Below are 15,760 nucleotides of genomic sequence, written 5' to 3'. Positions count from 1 at the left end.
TAAAATCTACAAAATATAACAGAGGGGGGAAGAAGAAATTAATAAAACCCTTGCTGATTTTCGTCTCATTATTTTTATTTTTTTAGACACATTCTAATTTTAGTCATGCCCCAGGTACATGCTACTCAGTATAATTACCCAACATATAATCTCATTTTCACTCCGTGATGTTTATTATCATTAACTATTGACTGAACAGAGGGACAGAACAAAAGCCTAACTATAACCTTGGATGCCTAGTGGCAGTGACTTTCAAACTGGGTCTCCAAGCTCCCTTTATCCTCAGTTTTCTCTTCTCAGTTTCTCTTTAATAGACAGCCTCATTGACTGCACACTTCCACATGGTCAGGCCCTAAACCCTGAGGTCATCCTTAACTCCTCTCCTTCTCTCTCACCTCACATTTAATCCATCACTCTTATTTTCAAAATCCATCCAGAATGCAACACTTCCCACACTCCTCCTATGACTACGCCATCATCTCTCTCTCTCCAGAAGGTACCACACTAGCTGCCTAGGAGTCAAAGAATTCAGGGACCTTGCTATGTAAAACTATTTTCTTTTCATCTACTGATTTATGTGAATGAGCTTTCCCAGCACTTACGTATGTAATATCCAAGGAGAAGAACAGAATTGATGTTAAACCCATTGCAGGTAGATAACGAATTCATTTTTTTAAAAACATCCAAGTCATTCCATGAAGCCTTTCCAATAATAATTTATTTTAATATTTAATAATTGTTTATAAAAATCTATAAAATATTTAGTTTTGACAGTTGTGTACAACTACTGTCATAACTCAAGCCAGAAGAAAAATTTTAATAGACAGAGTGAAAAGAAATTTCAAAACACTAAAATTTAAATGTATATACTTCTTTTTGATACATGAAAGTATAAGAGGGTAATCAATAAGAGAATTTCAGTCATAAAAATACATTACAACATGGAGGTACTATGTAACCCTGGACAGCTCACACTGGGACAGTTAAAATGAAGAAAAATTACCTTCCTATTTTAATACACTGCTACATGTGAGCCTTTGTTACTGTGGTTGAATCTGTATATTAACTAACACATCGAGACAATTAAAAGGTAACCTGGTCTGGAAAAAAACACATTACAATAGGATAAAATTCTGTGGGGGAAATAGAACTGGAATATGATTTAAAGGAGAGAAAGAAATAATATAATATTGCTAACAGTTAAAGAAGAGTGTGAGCATAGTTTTTTAAAAATGGTGAGTAGCAAATTGTCTCCCACAAAGCTTAACTCTGGTCTAATACACAGCAAGCATTCTATAAAAGCTTGCTACCTAATAGAAGCACTTCTTGGGAAAATCTGTTTGATGTACAGGATTGGAACTCAGTGTCTTTCTATGGACTTACAGCCCAGATACCTCTTCTTTCAAGAAAGTCAAGTATCAACAACATATTAGATTAGGAGACGTAAACGTATGAATGAATGAATTGGATACTCCGACTAATTTTGAGGTTTCCAAGTGCTAGTCATTTTACAAAAGAAAATAACATTTACTACTAACATTTCCACTTCCACTTTATCCAAACATTTCCCACCATCCAACTGAAACTTCAGTTCTCAGGTTAGATGTGCAGAAACACTGAGATGGCCACCAGAGGGAGCCCAAGTGTTTTTCTGAATAAACCAGACATCACAGAGAAAAAACACAAAACCTAAAGGAAGGAGCGGGGGCGAGAAGGCCCACCATTACTTGTTTCAGTCACTTAAAACAATTTCTTGTTGAATGGCAGAGCTATTTTTGCATTTATGTTACAAATTCCTTTACTAGGCAGATGTACATTGCAATGCTTTGACACTTTTAGGAGAATTGGTGAAACATTTAAAAACCTCACATACCCTATAACTAGAAGGTCCAGGATAGGTGGTCGTGAAATCATCCATGATGCTCTGTTATGCCCCCAAACAGGCCGGGCCTCTTCTCCAGCTTATCTTCATGTTCCTGTTCTTACTCTATCCTGGTCCATCTTTGTAGTCAACTCTGGGTGTGGTTTCCTCACTTTGTTTGGAACCAGGCTATCAAATTACAGCACTGAGTGAGCACTTGGTGTGACGCGGGAATTTTTCATTTTCCTGGCTGAGCCAAATTATATGGACATTAAGATGAATGACTTTCCATTTGACATCCCGAAGTCTTCCTAGAACTGAGGGCTGGACCAAGTCCTAACAGGATTCAAGAGGACCTCTATAATGCTTCTCCAGAACCAAGCTCCACTTAAACCAGAACCCACTGGGGATGCCTGGGTGGCTCAGTCGGTTGGGCGTCGCACTAGTGATTTCAGCTTGGGTCATGATCTCGGGGTCGTGAGATCGAGCCCTGCTTGGAGCTCTACACTCAGGGTGGAGTTTGCTTGGGATTCTCTCTCTCCCTCTCCCTTTGCCCCTCCCCTGTTGCACTCTCTAAATATATAAATAAATAAATACATGAGTAAATTAAATCTTTAAAAAACAAAACAAAACAAAAACAAACCAGAACTCACTGGCCAACCTCAGGGATCCCCTGGGCTGAGACTACAGACAAGGGTGTGATCTTGTTTAGAATCAAACTCCAGGGAAACTTAATCTGTTTTAGATTTGAGAACTATGGAGTTTTGGAATTTTCCCAGTGCCGTATCTTATTTGATCTCCCAACAATCCTTTTACTGTGGTAGGTCAGGGATCACCATGTTCTTGATAAGGAAACCAGGTCATGGAGGTAAGTGACGTATTTGTGTTGCAGCAATCAAGTGTCAGGGACAGAAACTGGGGACATGGACTATAACAATGACTAAGTACTAATTCAGTCATACTAATGTCTTCTGAGAAAATTCTCACCTTCCTTTTCCCTCACGTTACAAGTGAATGAAAAGCATCAGAGACATTAATTTAGTGACTTAGCACTTGTTTTACCCAGTATTTTCATGCTATGTTTTCCTATGTTATTTTTTCATATCCAGATCGGGTAATTTTATGATGTATGCAAATAAATTAGAACAAACAAATTAAATTCCACAAGGTTAGATCCTTTGCTGAATGCTGCTAGATTTAACATGCTTATTAATGCCTTGAATATGGACTCAAAAGCGTTCTTAATAAATTTGACAATGATACCCAATTGGGTGGGGATGGCTGGCCCTCAGGAGAAGTGGAATAAAATTTAAAATGACCTTGACAAATGAAAAAGGTAAAAGGACAGAATTCAATAGAAAACCTTGCAGAGTGATTCATTCAAGAGAAGGGTGTGTGTGTGTATGAAGGTGGGGAGACAAAGGAGAACCGGAAATGTGGGAGAACTGACTGAGCAGTCACAGCAGAAAAGGAGCTGGAGATCAGAATGAACAATAGGCTCTAAAGACATTAGCAATCTAGAGCTGTTATTTTAAAAAAAGAAGGCACGATATTGGGAGGTACAAATAGGGGGAAATTCAACCTAATTCCCCATCTACTTTTTTAAAAAGATCAAGTTTTAGAGAAAAAAAAAATATGATGTTTTGTTGGGTCCCTGAAATACCTGGAGCTTGGAAGCCAGGTTTGGTAACTTTGAAAGGGATCTTACAAAGTATAGTTTTTAACATAATGATGAGTTTTTTCATTTTAGATCTGATGAAATTAGCCTCGAAAGAGAAAATTCTGATACTCTATTCCTTTCTTTCTGCAATGCTCTTGGCCTGGAATATTCTTTCCCTTCCACCCGGGTAACATTTTTCCATCAGGAGTGCACACAGGCATTTCTTCCTCTTTGAGGCTGGCTCTGAACTCCTCCCCATCTCCCCAAGGAGAACTGCACACCTCCCCCATGTGTCTCCTCAGAGTACATACCAGGTACTTAGCACTGGCCAAGCACTGGGATAAATCTCATTAATCCTTCTAGAAGCCCCCTGGGGTAAGACACTGCTATTATTTCCGTTCTGTAGAGGGAAACGGAGGAGTAAGCTTAACTAAAGTGTCCACCTTCACATGGTGAGTAAGTGGCAGAGCTGGGACTGTAACTCAAGACTGAAGAACTCCTAAGTTCACCTCCTGATACCACACTCTCCCGACCATACGCACATGTGCTCACATGTCTGCCTCTGTCCAGTGGCTCTAACTCCCTGAAGGAAATGGCCATGCTTTATTTATTTTAGGGGCCCCACATGGGGCTTGGGATCAATCACTACATGTTCGTTAAATTAAAGATTTTCAACCGAACAGATGGCATATTTTGTGGGTATTTCTGAGTCATTCTTTGAAGGAAAATAAAAAATAAAACTAAGTTCAAGTGAACAGAATTTAAACATTTATAAAAAACTGGCAATAAGAACTCTGAACAACGCCAGATCATATTAGTAAAGGTGGTTTTATCATTTCATTTTCAGGAAACTTTAAAGAACGACAACAGTTAGATATATATGCATACATATGTACATATGGATGTGCTTATATATGTATGTGTATATGTGCATCTATCAGTCATCTATCTTCAATGACATTTTATCTAAAGGTAAAGAGAATGACTACAGACTATTTTAATATCTATGGACTCAGGGGAGGCTGTCTGACACAGAACTGTTATTAGGAAAGGATCCACGTCCTAAATGACATGTAATCACTATATTAATTTATCCAATCTGAGAATACTACAGATTGCTCTCCTAAACATAAGACACATTTTGCAAATAATTTGGTTCCAATTTATCAAAACAAGAGCAATAAAAATTCAGATACATCAAACATAAATGATACTATCTAATTTATTCTCACCGTCAATTGAGAAAATGTGCTAGCAACCCAAAGTTACTGGTGATGAACATAATTGCCTGCAGCACAGGATAAAATATTTCTGGAGACAGCAATCTACTCTCCCCTGACTTTGAAATCAGCACTCTCGTACATTACCATTAACATGACATTGTGTTCCTTGCCCCTGCTACTGGTGGAACTAATTCTTAGCAGCAGGGCCTGTATGGAGCAGCCTCATCTCAAGGCCGTGTCATTTTTTCAAGTGAGAACAGGGGAGAAGCTGTTGGCTAGAGAGACTGGGGAATCTCGTTTCTTCTATTATCACTATTTTTAACAATTAAACACTCCCGTGCTCTCTGTGATATCTTGCGCAAGTCAAATTCTGATTACACAGAAGCCTGAGAGGACATACGTATGCCAAGCTGGGTAAAATGTGGAAAAACGCATGCAACCCTGGAAAACCATCAGCATCGCAACAACAGTAAAAAGTTCTTCTCCATTAAAAAAAATCTTAACCCTGTACAGAAACCAAAAGGAGAGCACCAAAATAATCAGCATGTGTAATTCATAATTTTATGAAAGTAATTCTAAAACATACTAATGAACTATCACCACAAAACACTCCAATATGTGCCATTTCACCCAGCAAACTCGCGGTACGCAGATCTTGGGGACATTGCCGAGAACGTTCAGAGGCAACAAACACATGGCTTAGCTGAGACCAGAGGGATCAGGTTTTTAGATTGTTACGCACACTTACTATTCATGATTTAGATTAAGGGCAACTACAGATCATTTTAAAAATTCAATCAATATACCACTGCGGGAGCTAAAGAGAGAGAGAGAGAGAGAGAGAGAGAGATGGCACCATCAGCTTTTATAACAGAGCAGAGGAACAGACCGAATAAAAAGCAAGAAGATATTCAGCCAGGGCATTCTGCCCCATAAAATACATAACTCACAAACACAAAAACAAACATTTCTTCAGACACCGAGAGCTGATGTTGTCCTTGGCACCTTCGACATTAAGTCACTGGTGTTCTCCCGAAGGTGGGACAAGGTAAGTGTTGGCTCACTGAGCTATGTGTTCCCATAGGCCGGCTAAAGAAATGAGTGTTTACACTCCACACGTCGGGAGGGACGGAGCCAGCAACACTGCCAAATCTAATCTTCACCTGGGCGATAAGCAGTGTGTCCTTTAAAATCAAAATGAGCAGGCTTAGGATTTTCTGTCCTTCGCATTCGGTTGATTTGCCCTCTTCTGATGAGCGTTGCGCCTTCGGCCAGTTACAGACAGGCGGGCTGTTGCATCGCGGTGACAGGGCTAGCTAACCATCTCACCCTAGAACAGACGGGTTCGGCTGTCAGGGTTTAGTAAACCTGTGAACTCTGGCCAAGATGGCTTGATAAGCTGAGTCATGTTTTAAAAGCAGGATTTTAAGAATTGTTTCACAGAAACTGTTGGTTTGAATTCAGTAGGTGTTCTAAAGCTGGAGTTAAAAGGTTTTACAGGGTTTTTATGGGTTTATCTAAGTTTTTTATTATTTTAAGTTTGTTCGAGAACACACAATTTCCTTTTCCTTCATCTGGCTCAGAATCATAGCCAATGTATATGATAAAATAAGATGTCGTTATTTAATAGTGTGAAATATTTTAATTTATTTTCTTTAATCTTAAAAAAGAGCAGCAATGTTATTATATTCCCTAAAAACGCCTAACATTCCTAAACTTTTGACACTAATAGTTATTTTCTTCTTATTCTATTGTCCTCTCCTTAATGAGAATTTTCAAGCTGTGTAAATTATCTCCTCCCCATTTGCCATTTAAAATCTGTGTCTTTATAATAATTTCTAAAAATTATTCTTTATATAAATGACCCATGATTTTTAAGAGTTTGACAAACTGCTGATTTAAGTCATCTTAAAATAACACCTACCAAATAGTTTTATAAGACTCCCAAGCTTGCTCATTACTGATCGGTAACATCCAGTTCTTCTAGTGCTTAGGAAACGTTTGAGCTCTGAACTGATTGTAAGTTTTTATTTAAATTCCAGTTAGTTAACATGCAGTGCAATATTAGTTTCAGGAGTACAATATAGTGATTCAACATTTCCATACTACACCTGGCGCTCATCACAGCAAGAGCCCTCCTTAGTCCCCATAGCCTCCTTGACCCATCGCCCCCACCCACCTCCCCTCTGGTAACTATCAGTTTTTCTCTATAAGTTAAGAGTCTGTTTTTTGTTTTCTCTCTCTCTCTCTTTCCTCTTTATTTATTTTGTTTCTTAAATTCCACATATGAATGAAGTCATGCAGTATTTGGCTTTCTCTGACTGACTTATACTCTCTAGCTCCATCCATGTCATTGCAAATGGCAAGATTTCATTCCCTTTTATGGCTGAGTAATAGTCTGTGTGTGTGTTTGTGTGTGTACACATCTTCCTTACGCATTCATCAGTCCATGGACACTTGAGCTGTTTCCATAACTGATTGAATTATTGAATTGATTAGTGTTTTGTACTGGGAAAGTACTCTCCCACACTTAGAAGGAACCTCACTAATCATACTGTCAATACTATAATTGCCTTAAAAAATGGGGACCTCAAATGATTCTTTTGGAAACTAGATGTTTATAAATAAGGAAATGGGATTATTTTGTGATATCTTCCTGAGCCTATTTTCTGGCTCCTACATTGAGGAAGAAAAGGATAAACTTCTTAAACTACACAACTCCATAGCAACCACCTGTCAAATGCATGGAGCACAGGGAACAAAATCTACGTAAGTAGCAGAAAATTACAGACAAGCTCGTTCCTCCAAAGGGCAACTGTAACATTCAACTATGAAGATTTCTTGTAATTGTGATTTTTAGCTTCTGTGTTAAACATGGTCATCCGATAGGGCACATACAGAAGACAGAAAAAATACAACTTAAACAGATCAAAGAGAATAATTTATTTGTACAACCAATAGCCCCAAACAATCGTAACCCTATCAAAATAGTCTACTTGCTTTATTGGAACAATGGTCATTTTTCTAATATCTTACCAATTAGTTTATAGATTCCAGTATCCTGTGTCATATCAAGTTAAATGACGTCTCTATCAATTACAGTAAGTAGTAAACAAAATAATGTAACAAGTTAACTGCCAGCCCATTTGTTTCTATGAAAGTGCAATTTATGAAAAGAAAGTTCCTTTTTTGCAAGGTGAGGCTGCATCTAGAAATAAAATAGAGCTGGCAAGGCAGCTAAAAACATCACTTACTGATGCCTGCATATTTGGTTAAAAGTTAAACATGGTGATTAACAAAATCAAGAGTAGGAGCTGGAGAGGAGAATACAATCTCTCCGCAAAGAAGCTGTTTGGACATTGAAACAATAGTCTAAGTGCTTTTATTTCAGTCCACAGGCGTTTTATTGCTATTTAGAAACATAAAGGGAATATAAGATTGCCCAGCGTGTAGTTAAAGAAGGTAAAGGATAAAAGAAATCATCATAACACAACTTGTCTCTTATAAAGGAAAAATTCCAATTAACACCCACTCTAAGACTCTCAGGCTTCTTTTTATCTTTCTAGAGCTTCAACTCTATTCATGAATATCTTTCATCTCATTTGCTTTACTTTGTCTGATGGCGTTGGAGAGCTTTCTTAATAGCACATGGTGACATTATATCCACTCTATTTGCTAATAGAGAACAAGGGTGCTTTTCTGTTTGCTAGAGAACTTGACATAGAATGAATGACCCAAACAAATACAAATGACATACACTATGAATAATATAGGGGAACAGCCTGGCCCATCCCCTAAATCTTATCGGGCGACACGCTGATAATAACTCTGTGTTTCTAACTTTTTGTAAACTTCAAATTCCTATTTTGTCACAAAGTGAGCCACAGGATGACAGCTGGTAGGCCTCTGCTTAGAACATTGTGCCTGTTGTCCCTCTGCAGGGAGGTCCAACCTAAAGGTCATGAGGGACCTAAGAGAGACAGAGCTTCCTTTTGAAGCTGAGAACATTTTAGACCTCCTAGGGCTTGGCCATTCTGTGTGTGCCCTCCACATCACTGATGGTTCCTTGATGAGGAAGCACCAGGCTCTTTTATCCTCCTTACTTGGCTAGTGATCCGTGTATTATTTGTTTTGGAGTGCTTTGGGACATCTGCATCCAAAATCGTCGCAGGACGAGTCTGTTACGGTAGACTTGAAAGCTTTGGCTTTCCATGAACCTGATTATCTAGAGCTTTGCTCAACATACAAAGGTATTTTTTTTTATAGCAAAAGATCAGTGGAAAGGTTCATTGAAGAAAGGTATTTTGAGGAGAACCATAAATGGCAAAAGAACAGTTACTTCATAAAAGGGTAGGGCATTCTTCAGAGGAGGAAAGATCTTGAGAAAATGATACAAGTCTTGAAAAAATAATAATCACAGTAATAGTCCTAACATTTACGAGCTCTGTTGGACTAGTCTCTATGCTTTCCACAGATTATTCCATCACTATTCACAATGGCCTCGTAAGGTGGTCAAGACTAACATCCACATTTAAAGATGAGGGAAGGATGTTTTGAGAAGCCAAGTAGCTTGTGAAGGCCCACAGCCAAGAATGGAAATCCTCTGCCGTACCAAGCCAAGTGAGATTTTGGTGTGACATTTGAAGTGACATTGCTGGGTCTGGAACCCAAATTTGTGGTGGTATAACAACCGGCCAGAATCCCAACCAGCCCTTGAAACCAACATTATGAAAAGAAGACCTAAGGAAAGCTAGAGTTAGATCTCTGGAAAGGGATACAGAAATAATCTGAGTTGAATGAAGATGACATCTCTGTCTAGAGACACAGGTCCAAAAGCAGGGAGAAGAAAGGAGAATGTTCTGTAATGACACTTGGGTACAGCAATCAAGGAACATAATGAAAGGGACACATCTGAAAGCCACCAAGCACTGCTTCAAATTAATCACTATATACTCTTCCATCATTAACCCTTTCAGGTTATTGAATAAACTGAGATTCCGGTAAATATATAACTCATATTCTTATTATTTGCATACAAAGCCAAAGCCAGTACACCACTGCCGTCCTTGAAATCTGCACTTGGCACTGGTTCTTGGTGAAAAGTTTGTCCTAAACCTACTCTCTTACCTGACTGCCCTAAACAATGAGAGCAATTACTTATTTTCAGCTTCCAAAGAGAAATATTGACTTTCATGTACCTTGGATACAATTATAAAATCAACTGACTCCATATTTCATATTTTGTATTCCCACTAAGGAAAAACAACTAATTTTTTGTATGCTATTAAAGTAATGATTTGCTCACTTGCCTGTATACATTGTGGGGAAAAGAAAAACCCTTAGCAATTGTACTGTTTGCCCCTAGAATAACCTTTCTGCAGACTAGTTAATATCAAGGACATGTTATGACCACGTCAGAGCAATCCACCTTCTGCCCCCTCATATTTCAAAGGGACTCACCAAAGAGGACAGAATAAGATTAGAAAAATATCTATTGCTCTGTTGAATGTGGATGCAGAGCTCTCTTTGCTGGTAGGGTTACCATGATTATTATTATTATTATTATTTTTTTTTACCTTATGACAGTTTTTAGAAGCTAGGCAGAGAGAGTGCTACTCACGTTCTCCTTGTCAGGAATCCCTAGAAGAAGAAAAATAGAAAGAACATGAATTGTAAGATGAATCTGTAAAATGGAACTGAAATCCTTTGCTGAATCAAATAAAGTAAAATTTTGGTGTTTCTAATTTGTGTTTCCATCAAAACTTACATAATGCTGCTTAGAAAAATAGCAGTGGGGGCGCCTGGGTGGCTCAGCGGGACGCCTGGGTGGCTCTGCTGGTTAAGCAACTGCCTTCGGCTCAGGTCATGATCCCGGAGTCCCAGGATTGAGTCCCCACATTGGGCACCCTCCTCGGCAGGGAGTCTGCTTCTCCCTCTGACCCTTCCCCCCTCATGCTCTCTCTCTCTCTCTCAAATAAATACATTAAAAAATCCTAAAAAAAAAAAAAATAGCAGAGCCCAACAAAATCCGTAACATAAATAAATCAATGAATCAGGAGAAGGCTGTGTGCCAGACAACAAAATCTCATGCTTATTTTGCTTTTCTACCATACGCTTTACTTTGCCAGAGATAAAAATCTATCTCTGATTCATTTACACCATGCGAACAGCTAATTCCTCTATGCTGGGCACAGAACACTCAGAATTTGGGACAGACATGTCACCTCTCAAGTAGCACAAACTGTATAACTGTATTTTTTACATTTCAAACCACCTCACTGGGCACCAGGGCTGTGAACCTAGCTTCAGGTCCCACATAAAAACCACCAGAACACAACTTCCTTTTGGGGGAAAGCAAATTCCTGCAGCCTCCGAAGTCAGGTCTGAGCCTGGCCGTGCCCGTTTCCAGGGGTGTCCCAGTTTTCTCAGTGAAAAAGTTCATCGTTCATCCATTTATGCATTTGTTCATTCATTTACAAACATTTCGTGAGCTACAGGCAGACCCTGGTCCTTTGTTCTTCCTTTGGGGCTGTCGACTCCGGAGGACATGATCAGGGTGGCCAGACTGAAAGGTCCAGAGCCCCAGCAGCGCTTAATGCCTCCAGTACAGTGGGCCCAAGTGGCCTTCTACTGAGAGTTGGAACCATAGGTGGTTTGTCTGTGCGGCTCGCCCTGGGGCAGTTTGAGGTGGTTTGCAACATGAAAATACAGTACCTCCAAATTCTGAGCAAACAGCACATTCTGTGTTTAATAAGGGGGTACGCAGGATTTATACTATTGGCTTTAAAAGAATTGAGTGTCCATTTTAATAGGCAGCAGTATAATACACAGAAAGGGTAAGAATGGAAGAGACTATCTGGAAACACTCCCTAATTAAACTCTGACCCCCACACTGGGGTAGTACGAGGACATAAAAAGCCTAGGCAGGAAGCAGGGTGATAGAATATTAACGGTTTGCCATCACTTCCCAAAGCTGTCAGAAGGAGTAAGGGTGGCCTAATATCAGCACTCTGAAACTTTGAATCCCAGCCGTCTGCTCATTATTCCACCCGTTTCTTCAACCACCATTTGAAACGACTGGAACTGATTGTCTGAGGAGATACAAGGGTGTAACAGAAGCTTCCTTTCTAGGAGTTTCGATAAGATAAATACANGATAAGATAAATTAGCAGCACAAATCACCATATCTAAGTGGCTGGAGATTAGGGTATCTGTAGAGAAATAACACTGAAAAGATGATTTGGGGCCATGCAGGAATTTGAATGTTGGGCTAAGGCATTAGCAGTCTTGGAATTTCACCTTCCATGGCAGGCAACGGGCAATCACTAAGATGTTTCGAGCAACAGAGTGATATGACCAGGAAAAAGGGGGAGATGGGTCTGTTCAAAATGAAGACACTTAGAACAAAAATCAGATGCAAGAGCATGGTCCTTGAGGTCCAGTTTGAGCAAAGAGCTATAAAGACATTCAGTGGGGAATATCTGAGTATGGACTCAGTAGATGATATGATTAAGGAAAGTCATACCAGTTATATTAGGTGTGATAATGGTGTTGTGGTTGTGCATGGAAAAGACTTTATTTTCAAAACTATCTGCTGAAGTATTTGGGGTGAAATGTGTGTATGTGAGTAGAATAAGGAAATAAGGCAAATATTAAAATTAAAATATTAAGGGGCATATTGTAATTAATAAAAATCATATTTAAGTATTAAAATACTAATGGTAATTAAAGTGATGAAGACATGGATGTTAACTATATCATTCTGCATATTTGAAATTTTTCACAATACAAAGTAAATTCAAAAAGTTCTGTGTAAGTCAGGTATAAGTCAGGTGTAGGGTACACCAAGGGTGAGATACTGAAGGCTCAGAGCCAGTTGAGTCATTCTTGCCCTCAGGTCAAGAGTGATAAGGCCCTTCGCCAAGTGGCTGCTGAGGGAACAGAAAGGAAAAAACAAGATCCCTGCAAAGGAAGGAACAAAGCACCGGATGGGTGATTAACCTCAGAGCATGGAGGTGACAGAAGGGAGGACTCTAAAATGTTTAAGATTTAGGGACACCTGGGTGGCTCAGTTGGTGAAGTGTCTGCCTTTGGCTCAGGTCATGATCCCAGGGTCCTGGGATTGAGCCCCACATTGGGCTCCCTTGAGCAGGGAGCCTGCTTCTCCCTCTCTACTGCCGCTCCCCCTGCTTGGGCTCTCTCCCTCCCTCTCTCTCTCTATCACTCTCGCTCTCTTATCTGACAGATAAATAAATAAAATCTTAAAAAAAATAAAATAAAACGGTTGAGGTTCAGAGGCTGGTCTGGGAGAAGAACAGTGCAGGTAGGAATGGAAATGTGGCCTTCAGGAGAAGGGATGGGTTTTGTGGGAATCAGCATGTGTTCTGTTACGGACACTGTGTGCTTAACAGACCAGCAGAACATCCAGGTGGAAAGAGAACCCGCAGTCCTTTGTAAAGCTAGGCCCCCATGGGAAGAATCAAGCAGAGGTATTGGTTCAGGAAGTTCGTATCCACGGTAAGAAAGGATGGTCATGGGGAAAGTATAAAGAACAAAAGAGAAAAACAGCCAAGACTGGACTCTTGGGTAATACCTAAACTTCGGGCTGAGGGGAAGAGATACCTGTGGAAGAGAACAAATGCACGTGGCTAGAGAGATACCAGAAAATCAGGATAATGCAGTGGAGCCTGGAACTCAGGGAGAATGGAGTCTGAACATGGAAAGTCTTACTCGAAGTCAGAGAGACGGGGAATGGTAATGATGGAGGCTGGTGTTGGTTGGTCACAGGAGACTTTAGATGGTTTGAGTCAAGAGGTATGGGGCAGAAGCCAGACTTGGAAGGGTTATGAGTGACCAGTGGTGAGGAAATAATAGCTAACACCACTGGGGTGCTTACTGTATGCCTGGCACTCCCTAAACATGTTTTGCTTCATTTAATCCTCCCATCAATCTTGTGAAGAGACCGAGGCACAGAGAAGTTAAATGCCTTGCCTGAGGTCACACAGATAGGAGACAGCACAGCTGGGATTTCAACTCAAGGACTGACTCTTCAAGAGCTGGTCATCCCTACATCAGCCAGGAAAGACAAATCAAGAACACAGGAGTGAAGGAAAGGAAAGGAAAGTAAGACCTGTCTTCCCCCCACCCCCCCCGCCCCACCCCACCCCCAGGACAGAACAGAAACAGAAAGGGGGCAAAGGCTACACAGAAACTATGATGCAGAGGGCAGGGAATGTGAGGAAGCTCACTTACGATCTTGCCAGGAGGAGGAGCACCTCAGAGTGACAAGTGTGGCAGTGACTGGTAACCGAAGGAGATAGAGAGAGGATCTGAAGCGTGACTCTTGCTCAGAAGACCCTGGCGTGGAAGCACTGCCTGGTTGGTTCATCACGCTGTTTGGCTGCCGAGGTGCTACAGCTCCAAGAAACTTAGCACTGGGCATCTTGCCACCTGTACACGTCCAAGGGCCGAATAAGGGGACTCAACAACAAGCAACTCGCAGGGCCAGCCACGCACACTGAAGAGATGCTCTCAACACACATGAACAGACAGAACGCAGGATTTCTTTGAATCTAATGGGCACCGATGAGAAAAGAGTATCACAGAGAAAAACTTCCTGTCTTTTATGATCAGTGAGAGACCGGTCGCATAAAAGGCTTGGAGTTAGATGAGGCCATGATTTGCGAAGAATGAATAATGACTCACGCTGCTTCTCTCCTTGACTAATAGCATCAAAATTGCAAGAGATGGGGCTCTCAGGTGTCTGGATGTGACTGAGACAAAGTTCATAAATCCCATTTTTAAAAGAGCACAGAAACACTAGATTTCACCATAAAATGAAGGGATTTTTGAGAAAGCATTTTAAGTATGAAGTTCCAACTTGTACCAGAGCATACCTCCCTCTATCAGCTAAGACCACAAAATAATACGATGTTAACAATTTTTAAAAATAACTCAAGTGTGGGCTGGCAGGTCTGTTTATCCACAAAAGAGTCTGGAGACTTAGTATGTCAAGCTGGTGCAGGACATATTTTTTGTCACACGAAAACACATACCGCACGACAAATTTTTAGATACAAAATGTTCACATTTTTCACTTACTGTCATTGTTAGAGCCCGTTTCCATAACACCATAAGGAGGAGCCAGAAGTCCTGCCATGTACTGTCGATATTTCTGAAAGACAAGATTGTAAACTCAATGCACGGAGATTTACTCACTTGAAGCACTCATTTATTTACACACGAAAAAGCAGAAACGTTGGGTGTCAGGAAGCATCTGACTCTAGTATTTACAAAGCCATGAAATGTGCTGTCTGGGATCTGTGCTCTGAAATACAGATGCTGTGTTATGAGAGGTCTTCTTGGATAAGACTGGGAGGGCCCCCTGCCCCTGCCCAGGGAGGGGGTAATATGCCAACCAGTTCACTTGAGTACTCGTGACTGACGAACCCAATTGCGTGGGCTTTCCCCCCCTCCCTCTACCTCTTGCCCTGCTTTTCACTCCAGCAAACACATGCTCAGGTTTTTGTGGAAGGCAGAGACACTTGGTTTTTATAGATGCAGATACAAATAATTGTGCTGCCTTTTTAATAGGTGAATGGCACTGAATCAGCTTTCTTTCAAAGGAAAAAGAGCTGCATCTCTAGAAAATGTCTGTTTTGAAAGAAGCTGATTCGCTTCCATTTAACTACTTTCTTTTATACTGTGCACCTGCCCGTTACATGACCTCTAAAGAACTTTTGGTCTGTTGTCAAATAGAATGGTTTGACTTCATTTAGAACTATTTGGATTCCTCTGAATTGTATCGCCATGATTTTTGGTCCAGGCCTGCCTTAATACCTGGGGCTCAGAGATATCTATTAGCCCCCAGATCTGTGCTGTTTTGAAGGCATAAGGCTTGGTGAGCATAAAGCCATCTAGAGCATCCACCAAGAGAGGGGTGACATTTACAAAGAATGCAAAATGGATATTAGACATCCTGTCTTCTCAGGTAATAAATACAGCCTCCTCCCCTCG

At 40.4% G+C, this 15,760-nt stretch overlaps 1 protein-coding gene across 8 annotated transcripts in view; it reads right to left on the bottom strand.

The window, feature by feature from the left end:
* Positions 1 to 15,760, bottom strand: part of RAPGEF4 (Rap guanine nucleotide exchange factor 4) — a 285,737-nt gene that overhangs the window by 110,983 nt on the left and 158,994 nt on the right. For 6 of the 8 annotated variants that reach the window (XM_019802960.2, XM_019802961.2, XM_034654748.1 and 3 more), the window contains 2 exons: positions 14,846 to 14,918; positions 10,365 to 10,384 (listed from right to left, as the gene is read on the bottom strand). In XM_019802960.2, the coding sequence (XP_019658519.2) occupies positions 10,365 to 10,384; positions 14,846 to 14,918 (93 nt within the window). Of the gene's footprint in view, positions 1 to 5,694; positions 5,873 to 5,907; positions 6,217 to 10,364; positions 10,385 to 14,845; positions 14,919 to 15,760 lie in introns of those variants that run through there. The other 2 variants (XM_019802966.2, XM_019802965.2) reach the window with 2 other exon arrangements.

The sequence above is a fragment of the Ailuropoda melanoleuca genome, chromosome 2 (genome assembly GCF_002007445.2).
Source record: "Ailuropoda melanoleuca isolate Jingjing chromosome 2, ASM200744v2, whole genome shotgun sequence".
Lineage (NCBI taxonomy): Eukaryota > Metazoa > Chordata > Mammalia > Carnivora > Ursidae > Ailuropoda > Ailuropoda melanoleuca.
Note: the sequence above shows the minus strand (reverse complement) of the source record. Positions and strands in the feature narration are given on the sequence as shown.